The sequence below is a fragment of the Callospermophilus lateralis genome, chromosome 5, assembly GCF_048772815.1.
Source record: "Callospermophilus lateralis isolate mCalLat2 chromosome 5, mCalLat2.hap1, whole genome shotgun sequence".
Classification (NCBI taxonomy): Eukaryota; Metazoa; Chordata; class Mammalia; order Rodentia; family Sciuridae; genus Callospermophilus; species Callospermophilus lateralis.
The window spans coordinates 99,708,007-99,721,586 of NC_135309.1; the positions used below are offsets into that span (position 1 = coordinate 99,708,007).

Sequence of the window (13,580 nt, forward strand, 5' to 3'; positions counted from 1 at the left end):
CTAGAAACCAAGAGACTTTCAGACACCAAAGATGCTCCCCTTAACCCCTCAGTACCCAGCTGTGCGAAAAATGATGTAGGAACTTCGGAGGTGGTGGCAGGTGCCAGGGTGTGGCTGCGGCTGTCTCCCTTTTCTCTTCCAGCAGAAGGAGCCACCTCAAAGGGGGAGGGGGAAAGAAGGAAAAAAAGAGAGACGTGGGGGAGAACGCGGTAGGGAATAAGAGAGAGGGCGGGGAGGGGGGCAGGCGCCAAGGGAGCAGGGAGCGCGCCTGCCAGGCTCAGGCTCACACGCACGCCGCCTCTGTTTGTACACACTGCGCTCCCGGGCGCCGGCTCGCTCCCCTCCAGCTCACGCTTCATTGTTCTCCAAGTCAGAAGCCCCGCAGCCGCGGCGGCGTTAACAGCGCGAGCTTAGCGCACAGTCCTCTCCACGGCCCGCGGGTCCGCCCGCCCGCGCTGGAGACCCGGAGCCACCACGGGAGTCCGCGCCCCGCCCCGCCCGCCGAACCTCGGCCAGGACCCACCCGCAGCAGAGGGCAGAGCCCGCCAGCGCTTCCAGGGAGCTCACCCACCTCCGCGCGCCTGAGCGCAGGAAAAAGGGGGAGGAAACGTTCCTCTTGGTGGCCACCACTCTTTCTCGCCCTCTCCAAGAATTTGTTTAAGAAAGCGCTGCGGGAAGAAGACATCTTCTTGAATTCTCTAACAGGGGCGGAGTCTACTGCTGACCTGCGGTGCCACCTCGGCTTCACTGCTCTCCGAGACGACCCCTGACCAGCCAGGGTCACGTCCGGAAGACCGGATCATGAAGCGCTCGGTTTTCACCTGGCTCTTGGTTGGGCTCAGCCTCGGTGTCCCCCAGTTCGGCAAAGGTGAGGCGGCGGGGCCCGGATCGCTGGATGCGGGACGGGAGGGGAATCCCCAGGGAAATGCTCCGCAGGGGCCCTCGGGCTGTCCTCGGTGCGTGCCACCGGTAGCGAGCGCTGCGGGCGGCGCGGAAGAGGCGGCGCGCCCTGGGTGCCCTGGAAAAGTGCTAGCAAAGTCCGAGCAGAGTGTTCCGGGCTGAATAGGAAGAAAGGTGCGATCTAGGAAAGACGAAGACGGAGGGGGAAAGGTGGTGGGAAGATGACGGCGTTCCCCGGCACCAGCGATCCTGCTACTGGGTCGCCCAGCGATCCTTCACTAGCAAGTGCCCCTGATTCTGGCTGTGGAAGCCGGGCGGGGCTTTCGTAGGGGCCGAAGCCAGGGAGACAAGGGCGCCAGGGTGTCGTCTAGTTGATGCGGGAAGAGGCTAGAGAACCGCAGGGCGGTCGGTCCTTGGCGTGCGGTGCTCTGGCACAGGGCCCAGGCTGAGCCATTTGTTAACCCGGAACCGGCACTGGGAGTTTTGGCCGCGGGTGAGGTGGAGAGGGGTCTGGTAGGTCACCGGCTTTCTCTCACCGACCCTTTCCTGACGCATGGCATTGATTACAACAACCCGCCCGTCTTCTAACCCCAGGGGCCTGGAGCTTTGCTCTGTACTACCTCTAGGTAGGAGCGTAACTCTGGGTAATAGAATCCTGCGGTGCGAGTCAACCTTCGCGCCCCCAGCCCAGGAGCAGAAAAGTTGCAAGAGCTGGTCTGGTCGCTCTTTCCATGACTTGCATGGAAAAAAAAAAAAAAAAAGAAGGAAAACAAAACAGCCTTTAAAAAATATTCAAGACTTCGAGGAGTCTCCTATGGAGATGTTTAGGTGACTTTCAGGTCCTCATAGAGTGGTGGCTGGTCAATGCAAATCTTGATCCAGACCTAGGTCTCGCCGCTGGCAGGGGCTGTGTAGGCGTCAGGAAGGCGCTTGGTGCAGCGGCAGAGACTCTAAGGGCTGTATTGGGGATCTATGCCCCTCCTGCGCTCACGGATAAGGGAAGCCCCTTCAAAGGGATCCGCGGGTAATAGAATCCTCTGCAGACAGCTTCAAGTGGAGAGCCAGCCGAGTACACTATAGGGTCTCAAAACGCTGTGCTTCTAAAAAAAAAAAAAAAAAAAAATGTAGTTGGATTTAAAAATGCGTTGACTGGAATTCATTTAAGATTAGACACTGCATGAATATTCTACACCATCCATCCATGCACTCATCTATCTGTTTCAGAGGATGGACTCCTGAGTGACTGACTGTTTTGCCTAAGAAGTCGAATGTTGCTGGCCAGATGCCCTCTCATCCCCAATAGTAGAGATCCATGGCCGCGCTTTGCTTTGGTCTCCTTCCCTCCCCCAGAATGTGGCTATTTTTCCCAGCCCGCGGGCGTGTATGTAGGTGTATGCCTAGACTGTGTTTACCAAAGTGTCCTTCTAGTTATCCGGCAGCGACATCCGTTCCACTGAAGGTTAAAGAATGGAAATGGTTTCATAGGTGCTCGGATGATTCCCCAGCATTAAGAAAAAGATAAGTGCCCTCATTGCCTTTATTTTTCCTTCATTTCCCCTCTGGATTCCTTTTGCACTTTGATCCTTAGCAAGAAGGGAAAGGGAAGAACTGCAGGCACTCCCCTCTCCTCCTTCCTTCCCCGCCTCTGTTCCTACCCAAACACGAACACATTCACCCACTCACATGCATCTACACCCAACTAGTGCCTCCACCTTCTGTTCCCGCTCCAAAGTGGATAGCAGCGGGGACAGAAGAGGAGAAAGTGCATATAGCATGTTTGGCCACTCTTGTTTCTCCAGGTCTAGTGACAGAAGCCCTGGGGCATGGTAAATCTGGCTGCTGGGAACTCTGTCTGCTAAAGATACCCACGCTGAGGGCACAACTTACTCTATCAGTCAAGCTAGGCTTTCCATTTTGGTTCTCATAGAAAGTTCTGGGGCGGCTTTATACTCCATATTCTTCAGATTTATTTTTTCAGCCTGTCTGTGGGGCAGAGGAGAAGAGGGCTTTAGGAAAGAACTGGCCATTTTATTCCAGCTCTTTCTGTAAAAACTCATCCTCTCTCTCTGTTTTCCCTCTCTCTCAGCTCTGCAGAAGGCAGAGTACAGCTTGTCTGAAAGCTCTACACAATTAAACTTTGGGCAAACTTATTGAAAACAGTGCTTACACTGAGACTGTTCCTCTTGCCACACACCATACCATATATCTAATGTATTTAATGCTTTATAGGAATTGGTGTTTCCCTCTGTGTGTGCTGTGCATTAATGCATGGGATATGATAAGGGTATGCAACTCCTTTTATTAGTTGTCTTTATTTTAAAATTAAACCAATGGATCAGTCAGATTGAATATTTTATTAACTCCTAAATTATTCATCATTATGGGTTTGCTTTAAAAAATTCAATAACATGCATACAGTTGCAGCAATCACGTGACATCTTATGCAATCTGTCCCTCACTGCCTGCATGCAGTTTTGTGCCTGAAGTCTTTAAGCAAATGGCACTATCTAAAAATGTCTAGACATGTCCTAAATACTATGAATCATTGACATTGCATTTCTGTTTTTAATTAATGGTGATTTTTAGTTAATTCTACATAAGGATAAATTAATAACTTAACAGTCTTACTCCATGTAATACTATATATTTATATAGTATTATCAATATTTATGCTGAAATAACAGGTTTCTGTTATTATTACACATTCCTGCCTTCATTTCGTAATTAGCATGACCACTAACTTTATACTTTAAAAATAAATACTAATTTCAGACTCAAGCTGAAATATTTAAAGACACTTTTGAAATGTTCAATTAAGAATAATCTGAAAATGAAGTATACTGCTGTGGTAGTTTGTCACAGATGCAAAATCTGGCTATGCCTTACATTGTCATGGTACAATAAGTTTTTCCTTCCGTCCTGAAAAAGTTTTTCTGATTATTTCTCTAATGTTTTCTTAGAATTAAAATATATTTTGTTTTAAGATTATATGACTTTGGAATAACACTTATAATAATAAAAATGATGGTGAAAACATTGAAGTGGTCTGTTCTTCCTTATATGGTCTTGAAGTTGCAAAGATTTCCCCAGAGATGCAAATGTATTGCACTTCTGAACATTTCCTTAAATTAAAACTCTCTTGTATTTTTTAGCAAATATCTTCAGGTAAATGTTCACATAAATCATGTATTCAGATCTAAAATGCTTTAAATAAATATTTTAAGAAAGTTTGCTTTTCTTTCTGAATACATGTGATTTTTTCCTTCTTACAAAATTACAGCAACATAAAGGAATAAATTTACATGACTAAAATAAAATAGCATGATTACTCAATACCATTATAAAATATATTTCATAGTTTTTAACAGCTATATTAGTACTCAACTCTTAAATTCCTTGATTTTAAGATCAATATTTTAATTAGATTATTTATTCTTAGGTGTTTCATCCTTTGAAGAGTTTTAAATAATGCTATGGAGCGTATTAGTGTTTATTTTTTTAGAAACTCTCTCATTTGAGTTTCCTTAAAGCCTAAGAAAGTAATTCTCATATTTGTTGTTTGCTGCATACTCGCAGGTGCAGGGGCTTTGAGTATGATTTATGATGTAGCAGTTTTATTGAATCCTTGCCAAAAAAAAAAAAAAAAAAAAAGAAGTGCAGGCTTCAGAACTCAGTTCAAGCCAGAAGTAAATCATAATGAGAAGGTACTGAGTAAAAAATAGCAAATTTTACAAATATTTAATTAGTATGGCTTCTATCACAGCTAATCAGTTTACTCTTTTTATTTGCTAAGTAGTTTGAAAACTGGCATTAGTATGAAAAAAAAAAAGGTAGAAAACCAAAGCCAAGCCATTCCTATTATTAAATTCTTATTTGTGTTTAAAAGAAGATGCTTAGCACATTTGTTCTTGTTTTTGTTCTTTTATCATAATCCATGTGATGATTATAATATTTTTGTGTTAGTCAAAGAAAATATGCATTTATGGACAAAGTCATGTGGCTGCACAAATAAAGTAGAGCAACTATTAAAGTATTTCTCATGACTTTCTTTGTAAGACTAATATTACTTAAACTGAATAAATTAGGGCTTAACTGACACTAAAAATACCTATAAAATTCTTTAAATCTTTGCTTTTAGAGAGTTGTTGAAGGGAACAATACTGGAATTAACCATGCCCTCACCAGCAGGTGTCAGGATATTCAATAGAGATCTTTTAAAGAAAGATGGAAAAAATAAAAACTAAAAAGAAGTAGAGAGTAAATGCTAATTTACAAATTCCCATAAAATGACCTTCTATGAAACTGATGTATGAGTTTTCAGTTGTCCTAGAGAAGGAGAGGAAGGGTCTTGTAAGAAGCTAGTGCCTGTACCATAGAATTTTAAGCTGAAAAAGAATTGCTGTGCCACAGACTACCAAATTCACCCTTAGGTTTGAACCATTGTTTTCAGATGTTTCCTGACTGTAGTTCAAGGATGAACACATAAGTCTATCAGGTATTTGGTAAAAAAAAAAAAAAAAATTATGACTTAAATTTCTAGCATATTTTCTAACCTTACTCTTCATACTTACTCTTAAGGTTCCCCTATATTTTTGATGTCCCTCAATGCAAAGAGATGAGTGCTTATATTTGTTCTTTTCTGTTGTGATGGTAAAGTGTATTTCCTGGAAAGGACAAGTATCGGAATAACATAAGTCATGTTACCAAAAGAGACTAAATGTGATGTGAGAAATAAATCTTTGTTATTATCAATTTTAAGTAGTTATTAATCCATATATGCTAAATATAGATTATATATGTGCATATTGTGTACCAGACTCTTTCAGTGACTTGAAGTCGTTTTTTTAAATTGACTCTTATCAACATTACTTCTCACATCCATATCTGCTGATATAACCCTTAGTGGTATATTTACATTTACAATCTTGCTAGCAGTTTTTTTTTTTTTCTTTGACCAGGGACTAGACACAGGGGCACTTAACCACTGAGCCATATCCCCAGCCCTTTGTTGCTTATTTATTTATTTATTATTTAGAGGGAGAGTCTTGCTAAGTTCCTTAGAACCTCACCCAGTTGCTGAGGCTGGCTTTGAACTTGTGATCCATCTGTCTCAGCCTCTTAAACCCCTGGTATTACAGGCATGAGGCAATGCATACAGCTCTGGTTATAACATAGTCACTGATGTATAAATGACCTGTTTCCAGTGGCATCCTGTCTGTGTTAAAAGTCTTCTTGAACTTAAAAACAAAAACAAAAACAAAACCCCTCTCTCTTTTTCCTTCTTTCATTTTCTTGCTAGATAGCAACTAGAGCACATTCACTATAAAACTGTATAGTATTCTGTTGTCATTATTCAAAACTTGAAAATCTACAAAACATTGTCAAATCTGCACTTTTTACTTTTTGGTAGAAAAAAAAATGAAGATTATCATTTAAAGCCCACCTACTAAATTCAAAGATTTATAAATGAAAATAAAATGGAATTGGAACTAAGGAACAACTCTAAGTTTTCCACCTTGATTTTATCAAATTGCCCTCACTAAAGTTATCAAATGGGTAGTAATTTATCTTCACCCTTCAGTGTAGAAATCACTTGCCTCACAACTTCATTCATATAACACATGGATGGGAATCTAAAATCTAGAAGAAAGTATCAAAAACTCCTGACCACCTAAAATAGATGTCACATTTAGGCTTTCGATTATTCATTGTAGAATAGTCTATTTATCTTGGCTTTCACGGTTTTGCATTGTCTGTAACCTGTATCCAGGAAATTAAAGGTATATGATATAATAGGTCAGACTTATTTGGAACAATAAAACATGCCAGCTGTTTGATGAAGAGGACAGTAATACTTTTCAGTGTAAGAAACTGGGGACATTTAGGGTGTGTGTGGTGGAGGTTGTACAGACTTCAAAGTATCCCTCTATGAGAGAACAGTATAGTAATTGATACAAACATTGCTCTTGCATCCTAGAGAAACACTATCTGCATGCTATATGTTCATCATGTTTCAGTATACCAAGGCAATGATATTATTGAGAAGATATTTTATCAAAAATATTTAAGCTTGTAAACCTGTTTATGATGAAAGAGTTAGAAATCTGAGAAATTAATTTTTAGCCACTTGGCCCATCATGCCAGTAAAGACAGCATACATTTTTATTTCTTTTACTCTAAGTTATGAAATGAAGGTGTTATGAGACATAGTATTTAGCATCTAGAAAAGAGGTACACCTCATAAATCATATAAGATATCATGCAATTATTTGGTTATATTTTAGAAGAGAACACTGCTATTTTGGTTTTTTAATATGCATTATTGCATTGATTGTAACTGTAAGATTTGTTCAACAGAAGATTTATGGTGCATGAAGTAGAATGGAAGATTTATGTTCAAGAAACTAGGTGAAGGTGTTTTAAGCACTAAAGCACTTTAAAATGTGATTGTTACTATGGTGAAAGAAGATTTACTTGGCTTTACTTTTTCTCTTTTCTAAAACCAATCTGTACAAACTGATTCATCTATTTTAAAGTAATTTAATATGATATAATATTTCATAAATCCAACTCTCGTGTTAGATGATACTGTGCTTGATGTGAAGGTAATCTTTAAATGGGTTTAGCCCACCATGCATTCCTTAGGGTTTATGCGTGACATTTGACAAAGTAGTTTATTTTGAAAATGCAAAATAATCCTCTAAGTCCTAGGTCTGGATGACCATTTAGAGTCTACTGACACCAGAGGTTAGCTGAGGTAACCTGGGCTCATGACCCTTCAGCAGACAAATCCAGAACAGTCAATTGGGCACATTGGAGAATGTTTTTATTTGAAATAAAACAAACAAATGTGAACCTCTAATTTACAACAACCTTCCACCTGCAGCTATACCTCTTCTGCCTGTCCTGACATCCATGTTACCCTCTCCCATCACATTTTTCTAAGTGTACATGTACTCTAATTTTATGCACATGACTTTTTTGCTTGTGCATTTATCTTTTTCTTCCTATGGTTTAACTTACATATTATAAACCCTAACATTTTGGAATTTTTATACATAAAAACAAAAACCAAATTACCATCCATAAGGCTTTGATATTTATATTTCAAGTTCTTGTTTAATATTTTTTGCTTTTTACAGAGGCAGGGCTTAACATAAAGCTGGGCAAAACAAACAACAAAACCAAACAACAGTAGTAAAAATCCAAACAATGAATATATGTTGAACTTAGTGGAACAATCCACCCACTTCACACACATGAGTGTTGCTTAGGAAGTACTTGCACATTTTCAACAGCAGTGTGATACACACACACACACACACACACACACACACACACATATAAAAATAGGTCAAAAGCAGATTCAAAAACTTTAAAAGCTTTGTTTCTCACTCTCTTACATAACCATTTCTTACTCTCTGTGTTGTAGAATGAACCTACTTTGAAAGTACTCCTAAATGCTTCTGCGAGATTATTGATAAATATGTAATGTAGAATATAGAGCGCTTTTTGTTTATCACGAATCTTCAATTAAAAGAAAAGCTTCTTTTCAATGATAGATTCCTTTGATACAAGGTTCTGACACTTCTGCCTAACTTTAATTTTGACTTAAAAACATAATCCTGTTTCTCTTTTCTTCCTTCCCTTTACTTGAAGCCTGACATCATGTCAGCATAAATGTCTTGATAGACAAATTAACAAGAGACATTCATTCTGATAGCTTTCTTAAGTACAGCAAATAAGTCTAACTTGTACTAAGTACATACTGTATGTTTCACTGTTCTCATTATGATCTCTAATTTTACTACACAGGTACTATTATGATTGACAAGTGAATGAGAAAATGGAGATACAGAGATGTTTAATGATTTTCATGATAATAACTTTCAGAGCTACAAAGGAGCTTATGCATTAGAATCAAATTTGAATCCAGAGTCTCCCCTTTTACATACTAAATGACACTGTCTCCAGTAGTGAAACATTCTGTATATAATGGAGAGACCTTGTTAAATATTAATATTGTGAAACATACAAATCACATTCAACCATTATTTAACTAGTAATTATTTTGGAAGGGGAAATCATTTGAATTCTTAAATTATTTGAAATTCAAAATTTAAGTTGATAAGGTGTCTTAGCATTTTTCAGATTTACAAATGAAAGAATATGCTGATTTTATTCAGCAAAACATGGTGTGTCTGTCAGAATGTATCACTAGTGAGAATACTGAGGGAGATAGAAGACGAGCACTTGGGTAGTGATTTGAAGTAAATTTTCCTTAAAATCTTTTAACAAGATTTTTATCATGCATTTTGGTATTTTAGGATTTGGCCATTCTAAATTCTTCCATTGCTGTTCAGTAAGGTGTGTAGGAGCATGGTTTCTCTGCAATTTTCAGTTACATAATATAATATACAGTGATTTTAGAGGTTAACAAAGTTATTTCTGCTAGCTTAATGAAAGTATTTAATTTGCTTTATATTCCATCCTCATTTAATTTTATTTCCATATAAACTCATAAGAAATATTAACCAAACAAAGGAACCAAATAGTCTCAAACTACATCAAGTAGAATATTATGCTTTCTAGTTTATTTAAACTATTTAAACAAAACTGAAGTTTTTCTTAAAAAACAAGCTAATAACTTTAAATATTTTGCAAAATAATAAAAATCATATCATCTACATGACTTCATCCTCATTAATCTCCTCTTCCATGCATTTGTAGCTAAGAGTTGAAATGGACCTCAGTGTGCTCCATTGGGTATATCCCTTAAAATAATAAAATGATAGTAAAAAATTGAGAAGTATCTTGCACCTCTGTTTTAGGGAACACAAGAAGAGAAGGTGTTTTTAATATGATTTTACAGATAAGGAACCTGAGATTCAAAACAGACACACACTCTGGAATTTAAAGAGCTCATAGAGTTTGAATCTGGATCTACATGTTCTCATTTCAAACATTTTTCACTCCTTTTTGCTATGATTTTTGCTTGACATAATTATAAGTTATACTTTTTTTTTCAATTCTTGAAGTCATGAGATGAAGAGGATGGATTGGAATACTAGTTGTTTTTTCAAGAATTATTCCAAAGAGCTTCTTTATCTAACATTAACACTTTCTTTCTGACCACTGGCATATAAGCCTTCCTTTTCTTCTTGGATCCCATTATTAACCTTTATGACATCCTTCACTTCTGACTTCAGAACCTTGTTTCTTCTTTGTCATTTGTTCCCTTAAAATTTGAGGTGATTATACATAATTCTTAATGCTTCTGGCTTTTTAACGTTCTGATATAAATTTCCTGGAAATTCCCAACACTAATGATTCCCTCCCCTATTTCCTTCTGGCAGTATTATTCATTAGAATTTCTGATCACATGAAATTACTCAGCTATAAGTACTTTGAATGTCTCAGATTTTCCACCTCTTACTAGATTTTCTGTCTTTTATTTTTCCTTTCCCTTCATTCTCAACTGAATCCATTTGTGGTCACTACTCTGATTTCCAGTCATTACTTCTTTTTTTATCTCCTTCCTAGTCTCTGTAGTTGACCATGTATGGATTTATCCATTATTTTTATCCATTTTTGTTGTTGTTGTTCAGTGACCAAATGACTTCTCTATGTCTGCCTTATTAAAGCCCAAACTCAGGTACTTTCCAAAATTCTTTTCCTGTTCCTGACACTAAGATAATTGGTGTTCTATCAAAGACAGAGAATCCATAGACTGGAAGTCCTAATGGGGCTGGACTGAAAGGTTGGATTTAGTACTTTAGGAAGTGGTAGTCAGACATTATGGAGCTGTTGCTTTATAATTGTAAATTTGGCAATATAAATTGGGCTGTATCGCTGTAGGAATTATGGCTGAGGGAGGGTAGATGGTAAAATGATTACAACAAAAGGGTCAAGACACTGGATGACCAGATGTTGGGAAAATCATCAGTGTATTAAAATCTCTCTCTCACACACACCCACACCCAACAACAATAACAACAAAAACAAAACAAAAAACAAAACATGCCAGGAGAAGTGTTGGAGGGGAATGCTGAACTAGGAATAGAAACCTCGAAGAGTTGAGGGGATGGGGTACTGAGATCAGGGGTCATTATTTTAAGCAGGCATATGGGGAGTAAAGAAATATGACATAAATTAGACGTGTGTGTTTTTGAGAGGAAGGAGGAAGAATGTTCTGGAAATGATACCCATTGAAGAACAGGGACTTAGCATCACAATTTCAAATCTAGAGATTAAGAGAGAGAAAACAGTATCCAGTTCAGAAGGCTGCAGGACAAAAGAGTGACCTGGAGGAGAAATGGTCCCATTAGAGCCCGATGACTGACAGCCTTGTCCCAGGCACTCTTCTCTTTCACAGCCCTTGTCCTTCAGCCTGTGATACATCAAACTCATAATAATGGTTGACAAATCTTAACTTACAGTGACGCACTGCATGTTCTCATACAGCAGCTCTTTTAAACTTCATAACAACCTAAGGGGGTATTATCCCCACGGACAGAGGAGGATTCAGACTAAGAACAGGATACATTATCAGCACTAAAAACTAGGTCTTATAGATCCAAATCCAGGAATATTTTCATTGTAGCACAATTAGAGAGAAAAGCCCCAAATCCACAGAAGGATCCCTTCTAAATTTAAAGCTCAGCTGGGGGATAGGAAGGTTTCTGCAGTTCTGCCCTGACCTACTTTATCCCATTTAGATGGGCCAATATGTACTTTGAGGTCAGCATAGTTACTGGGGACTGAGAACGTCTAATATGTTAGATGAGTGGCCCTAATTCTTGCCTGTTTTGGGATCATTTGTCCAAATGGTTCTTACTGGAAAACAATTAACATCATTGCCAAGGACATATATTTTTCCTTTTTAATATACTCATAACTGTGTAACCTTGTATACATGATTTCTTTTCCTCAAATTTACATGTTTTAAATATTTGTAAACCATAATATTTCTTCTTTAGTTTTTGACATGCTGAAGTTGTATCTATTTTTTTTTCCTTTAATCTGTCCTTGTAAGCCATTCCTTTCATCATTTGAGTTGTTTCACTTGGCATCCATCCAAGTAGCCTACATATTTATTCCACAGGCTTGCCAAAAATTCAACAGAGAATTCCAGGGATGTGCTTCCTTAAAATATTCCTACATACATTAATGTGTATGTGTGGGTAGGTGGGTGTGTGTGTTTTAATTTTGAAACTACATGTCTTAATTTGTTTCTTTAATTTTATTTATTGGGTCATTCCTTGCTAAATAATGCATAGGTAGGCCATGCTTTTATTCATAATTTTATTTTATACTTGGCTTCAATAGAATTTTACTTAAAGTTTTGGCGTTCTGTATTTAGCATATTTGTTGTTACTATTATATGATGCATGCTTTCCCACCATAGATCTTCATTTCCTGCAAATGGCATTATGCTATTTATTGCTATTTTTATGTCATGTACATATCTGCTAAATAAAAAAACGCAATGTGCATATACCGTCATTAACTTTTTATTTCTTAGTTATTCTTTCTTGAGGTCTTCCAAGTATTCATAATCTTCTGGAAACTGTAATTTATCTATTTCTATATGATTTTTTTTCTATTTCTGTATCTATTTCTAACTATCTCACATATGTTCCCATTTTTCTCCTCCAAGCTCATTCCTCAGCTTAAACTGCAAAACCTCAGAGAATCTCTCTCTGATTGTCTTCCCTAAGTAATGTACACTTTAACAGAAGTGTGTGCACACATGCACACATGTGCACACACACATGTATACACAACCATATACCCCTTGCTATTATTCTCTAGCACTCTATTGTTTTAAAAAGAATGAGCACCTATATATTGTTAGTAGGCCTGAAAACTAGTATACTCACTATGGAAATCAGAATAGAGATTCCTCAAAAAAACTGAAAATGTAGCCACCATGTGACCTAGCTGTTCCACTCCTCAATATTTATCCAAAAGAACTGAAATCAGTATAGTATAGTGATATATGCATTCCTGTGTTAATGTAGCTCAATTCACAATAGTTAAGATATGGAAACAGCCTAGGTTCTCATCAACAGAAGAATTGATGGAAAAAATGTAGTATATACACACAGTGGAGTTCTACTCAACCATAAGGAGAAATTATATCATTTGCTGGTAAATAGATAGAACTGCATGGACAACATTATGCCAAGTGAAATAAGCCATATTCACAAAGTCAACAGTCCAACGTAGAAGGTTAAAATAAAAAAGGAGAAGATTTCACGAAAAATAGAAATGAAGTCTATAGATCAGGGGGAGGAGGAAGGAAGGGAAAGGAAAGAAAGATCAGGGGGAGGAGGAAGGAAGAAAGATCAGGGGGAGGAGGAAGCAAGGGAAAGGAAAGAACAGGGGAATAAAATTGGCCAAATTATCATATATATATATATATATATATATATATATATATATATATCTCAGTGATTTTCACTTTTATGTAAAATTATAATTCACCAATAAAAATAAAAATAAAAAATAAAAGGAAAACTAGAAGAGTAGCAAAATGGAAATGGAAACAGGAAAGGGAGGAGGGGAAAGGGAAGTACTGGAGAATGTAGTGAAACAAATTATATTATGTGCATATATGAATATGTCACAATGAGCCCCACCACTATGTAGAATTATAATGCACTAATATAAACATA

The 13,580-nt window shown here is 37.8% G+C and overlaps 1 protein-coding gene across 2 annotated transcripts in view; it reads left to right on the plus strand.

Moving 5' to 3' along the window:
* Positions 1 to 801: 801 nt before the first annotated feature.
* The window catches only part of Edil3 (EGF like and discoidin domains 3), a 395,904-nt gene continuing 383,125 nt past the window's right edge, over positions 802 to 13,580 (plus strand). For both annotated transcript variants that reach the window (XM_077109390.1, XM_077109391.1), the window contains exon 1: positions 802 to 868. In XM_077109390.1, the coding sequence (XP_076965505.1) occupies positions 802 to 868 (67 nt within the window). The remainder of the gene's footprint in view (positions 869 to 13,580) is intronic.